The following is a 5,578-nucleotide window of genomic DNA, read 5'->3' on the forward strand; positions in this document are numbered from 1 at the left end:
GAATTTTCTTTTAATTCCAGTTGAATACCAATTTACTCTCCGAGCTCAATGCATTTCAAATCACTTTTTTTATTTCAATTTGTTACTTTCTCCCTATAGGTACTGAAGCCTGAACATAATACAAAAGTAAATAGACAGCTCATAAATATCCGCTCCGCTCGCCACCAAGCGCTCCTATAATCACCCAAGGGGTCGTCAAATGCAGATGATCGATACGATGTCCATAAGCCTCACTTCCTTTGGTCTCGTCCTAAGCTTCGGACATCGGTCACCTCGGCCTCTCGGCCTCCGCCAGCATGAAGCCCCGAAGCATACGCTGCATGAAGTTTTTCCTCACATTATTCAATATTATATGTATCGTAAGTATTTTGTTTTGAATCAATATCTAATTCGGGCGTAGCGTTATCGATTGTTTTATGATGTTATGGTATTATGTGTCCATGTTACGCGTTGACTGAAAGAGGTGAAATAGTTGTGGGACGTGGATGCATGCATTTGCTTCCAGTTTAATTGCAGTTTATTTTTTGCTTGCGTACATACATATTTCAAACTACTTTATTATAAATATTACAATATGCAAGAAACCTGCTCAAATTCCTCGAAAGCTAAAAAAGCCTAAGGTTAAAAATCCACAAATTTCAATATTTTGTTATCACTTTAATGTTTTATCTATTTAGGTACAATTTATATTTAGATATCATTATATGTCTTGTTTTGTTATTTGTCATAGTTAACAAAAGATATACATCTAAAGCGAATATTACTCTTCTAAATATATTGTCTCCAGCTTTTCGGTCTCATCTTAATGGCGATCTGCGTGATGAACATGCGTGAACGCAAATCTCGCCCCGACGAACAGGCGGCCTTGTCACGAGGGGTGCTGTCTTTCCTTTTGACCCTGGGATTATTTCTCGTAGTCACTGCGGTGCTGGGCTGTATTGGAGCCCTTCGGGAGCATGTGAAAATATTATACGTGGTAAGTACTCTGAGTACAGTACAAAAAGTATGGGACCTAGAAGAGTACCCTGTGGAGCTCTTTAAAAAAAGGTTAATTGTTACAAAGAGTGAGGAATTTTGTATTACACTGGTGAATACAGAATACGATCTTAGAACTTGTTTATTTACGCCACTTATTATCATTGAAGCAAGCTTGATAAGTGGAGTTGTCGGGTGACCTTGGGTTATCGAATCAATTAATATTGATCGTCAATTGGTATTAGTAGTGGTAAAGGTATGTCAAAAGTAGCGTCAGACTATGCATCAAAAGGCAGATTCTATAATATCTTAACAAAAAAGATATCTTCACTGCTTTGAAAAATCTCGTATCTCACACTGCTACTCAAACTTTTAAGGCTGCTTAACTCTGCATGCATCCTATACATAGATACCACTTTTTTTTTTTATTGACAAGTCAAAATACGAGTTTTTTTTAAGTAGTGCCGATATGTCTCTATATGTAGACAAATCAGACGGTGAAAAAATACTTTTAAACGCGATTTGTAGAGATGAATCTATTTGGAAGAGTATTCGAGGGTGGCATATACTTTTAGCCCCTTGTTCACCGACTACAACTGATGCTGACTGTACACTACATCCAAAACACAGTACCATAATAAATATTAACAAATAAAACATTTTTCATTTTCAATAATTTGTGACTCTCTGAGGGACCGCTTGCTATATTCAACATCATTCTGAAGATGATAGCCGAGAGGGTGGATTGTGTCTATTTATCACACTGTGGAAGATTACACTCTCCCACTAGTACTGTCGAATGGTAAAGCCCGTTTAATAAATTAAGATTTTTAAAATTTAGATTTTTAGTTAGTTTTAGTTAGTTTAAGAAGATATGTGTCTCTAAAAAGAAAATAAAAGAAATAAAAGATTTTTATTTTATTTTATTTTTTATATTACACACGATTTGTTCTGTTTTTGGGTAGTTCCAAGTATTCAACAAATTAATATTGTTTGATTAATACGTAATACAATTTCAGGTGATAATAAAATTGTAGTGAATAAATATTCTTATTTTTGATAATCACAAAATTCCTGGGTTTTATCAATAATCTTTATGTTTTACTTTCAGCATGCCTGCTTCTTCATATTCCTCGTATCAGTGGAAGTTGTAGTAGGGGTGGGGGCAGCCGTGCTCAGTGCCTGGGTGGGAGGGGGCAGCGAGATGCGCATGCAGTTCTACCGCAACGCTACGATCGATGATGAAGTTGTCAGCCATCGGAATTATTGGGATAACTTGCAGTCAGAGGTAAGACTTCGTTACTTAGCTGACGAAATATTACTAGCCCTATAGCTCCGCCATATTGAAAAATTTCCAAAATCTGAGTCGACAAAAAAAACTGTTCAAACCTGCTCATAAAATTTAACGAAAATCGGTTGATTTGGTTGGTTGCGATCTGTAGAACATCCAGATATGCGAATGATTTTTTCCCAAGCTGAAACGAAGACCTTCGCTTCGATTCGGTTATTTAGCTTAGCACCGATACCTTGAACAACTTATACGGCGGATAGTTGTTATATTTCATCAACAATATGTACAAAAATCTTTTCGGATGACTATAGAAAATACAAATTTAATTACAACATCATCAAAAATTCCTAGGATCGAAAACAACTTTCCAGAAATCAAATTAAAACCAAATGATACTTTAGCAAAGTTTCTAATGGACTTTCAATTTCAAACCAATTAAAACTTCTGATATCGATTAGAATCAATGCTGCGGCGTCGACGGCCCTCAAGACTATGCTATCATCCACCGTGACATCCCACCTTCGTGCTGCTCCCGCGCTCATGGCCTTCGAGAAGGTGGTGCTCGAAAACACCTTCATGCTACCTGCTTGGCTGATCGGTCTTACTATGCAAGGGGATGTGAGGAAGCGATGAGACAGAAGAAGGCCTTGAAAGGAAATATCTTCATTACTACTGGAGTTATATTTGCTTTGCTAGAGGTGAGTAAAGGAATGTTTTAGTAACAGTTTAGTAAAACGATCAAACATGAAATCAGTACATTCTTCATCTAAGATACCTTATCTGTTGCTATTGGAAAGCAACTTCAAAATGTATATTATTGTATAATGTATTGCTTGGTTTAAGTCCCTTCTGCTATTATTGAATTAAGTTTAGGTACCTACTTAAAGTAAGAGAGAATAAGAGAATTATATATTGCTAGTATTACAGGTATGTTCCTGACATATACTAGCAAATACTTAGCAAGAAAAAATTGCAAATATTTTTTGGTCCGAGATCTTATGAATTTGATAATTGTTATTTGTTTTGTTCAACAGATACTTTGCATCGTATTGGCGCTTTGGATGGCCAGGACAATACGAGTGGAACGTCGAAAGCTTCAGCAAAATCTACAAGCACATTTCGAAAACTAATAATCAGCATCGCACTGAATAGGATGTAAGTAAATGTTTAAGAACACCATTATGTTTAAGAACAATTTTTTATGTAAAATTGAGTATGATTGAGAATTGGCTGACACTTTTATATTAAAAACAAACAGTACCTATATTATAATTGGTCTGGTAGCCATTTTTGTTCACACTCAGAATAATAATGCAAGTGTACTTTGCATGTAGCAAAGGCTGAAGGACTAACTTCCCACAGCTTTCAGATAACACGTGTTATTATCACTGTTATTTCTTGCAATAATTCTTATAAAAAAATATATTTAAAAATATGGGTCTCCATACAAGTTACTCATTAGGGCCGCTATGGCCGCCGTCTTGAATATCTTACTTCCGGTCATGATATCGATCGGGCCAACGGCAATTTGCAATTCGGATTCAGCGGGGTCAAATTAGGTAAAAAAACCCGGTTGCCAAAAAGTAATATGATTTGTCATTCGCATCAAGAAAGAGAGCGATTTTGAGATTTTTTACTAGAATGAAATGTTTCGGATGAGTATCTGAGAATGAACTTATAATTTAAATTACTTAAATATGATAAGTATTGATGTTGCTGTATATTTACTTGTCAATGTAGCAATGAAATTAGTCGTGTTTATTTCGGTCGAATATTACTAATTAAGATTTTAATTCGTAATAGTTAAAATGCACAATGAAATTGAACTTCGGGTGCTGTCACGGTAGATGTTACCTTTTGCACTTGAAACGTACAACAGAGTTCTATGAACCGTAGCTGTATCCTGTGATAATAAGTAGGTTTAAGCAAATCAGCTGAGGCTATAGAGCCACATGGGACCAATTATGTGAATCTAGAACTATTAAGACACGCACAGTTGAATTAATCTGTATCGCCATTTTCTCTTCTTCAGTCGAATCTAGTGCATTCACTTGTTATCACATTAGTAATTGAGCTGTATGCTTCTCATATGAATTATGCATCAATATCTGAAGGATTATATAGTTCTTCATAGTTAGTAATGTAAAATATATATTTTCGTCGCATCAGTGCATTTCTCAATTAAGAAGTTGTAGTAATTCGATGGTTGGTAAATTGTTAGTAATATATAATATTTCACGGTAAAAAAAATTGTCTTAATTTTCAAAAAAGCCTGCTACATTAAAAACAGGTTATAGATTAGTGATTCTATAGATATATTAATAAGTACACTTTAATTTATGAATCGAACAATATTATTACACGCACTATAATATAACTTTTATAATATTTTTTTTTTGTAGAAACACTATTTTCGCTATCATTATTTTTGTTAGTGATTCTTTAGTGCGTATGACTCTCTTCTAAACGTCAATAGTATATTTAGAACTATACCTAATTAGAAATCATCAAACTAATACTCATTAACATTTTATCTTCTAAGGGGAAAGTAACTTACGCCAAATGTGACCTTATTGTGTAGCTATCCACCATTAAAGATACAGTAATCAATTCAACTGGATTATTTATAAATGCCTTAACAGATGTTAGATTCCCGCAGTGCATTATTAATTTTAACCAGTCGCACTATGCACTATAGGTACATAGCTTTACCGTGTAGCAAACGATCGAAAACGAATTTACGTAGTTTAAGTCTAATACTGTTAGTTACTGTTAATAGTTGTTGGGTGTTACATGGTATGTTACGCGTTATGTTTGCGTGCTGCGCGCTGTGTATTGTAGTGGTCATGCTTGATTTGTAAAATACTTATATTCTAAAAGGTTGTATAATTTGTAGATGTAGAGTTTTTCGGCTACTTATGTTATTTTACATAAGTACGTGTGTTTATATTTATTTTAGTAAATTGTTTAGTTGTTAATTATTTTATTTCTTGGCAAACGAATTTCAAGCTAAAATTTACTGTAGGCCTTCGTCTCTTTTTTACATTAATTAAAAGTGACATAATTTTTTTCTTACCTTAATCACGTTTTTATGACTGGCCTCATATAGTCATTATCTTGTGTCATTGTCATGTGTAAATTAATTGTCCAGTAAAGGATACCAAAATAATTATTAATTTCGGTTCTGGCATAAGGTTTTGCTTTCCAACTCACAATGTGTTTTTCTTATTAAAAGAAAATGATTTACTTTGCTCAATCTCAATTATTTTTATGTTAATGGTGATTTTGGTGTTAAGTTTATAGAAATTTCTA

The 5,578-nt window shown here is 34.1% G+C and overlaps 1 protein-coding gene across 1 annotated transcript; it reads left to right on the forward strand.

Moving 5' to 3' along the window:
* Positions 1-202: 202 nt before the first annotated feature.
* LOC133521113 (23 kDa integral membrane protein-like) lies at positions 203-5,020 on the forward strand. The gene is made up of 5 exons (XM_061855878.1): positions 203-359; positions 788-976; positions 2,087-2,263; positions 2,725-2,964; positions 3,301-5,020. The coding sequence occupies exons 1-5, from the start codon at positions 297-299 to the stop codon at positions 3,394-3,396; spliced, it is 765 nt and encodes a 254-aa protein (XP_061711862.1). The 5' UTR covers positions 203-296; the 3' UTR covers positions 3,397-5,020.
* The last annotated feature ends 558 nt before the right edge of the window (positions 5,021-5,578 follow it).

Source organism: Cydia pomonella, chromosome 9 (genome assembly GCF_033807575.1).
Source record: "Cydia pomonella isolate Wapato2018A chromosome 9, ilCydPomo1, whole genome shotgun sequence".
Taxonomy (NCBI): Eukaryota; Metazoa; Arthropoda; class Insecta; order Lepidoptera; family Tortricidae; genus Cydia; species Cydia pomonella.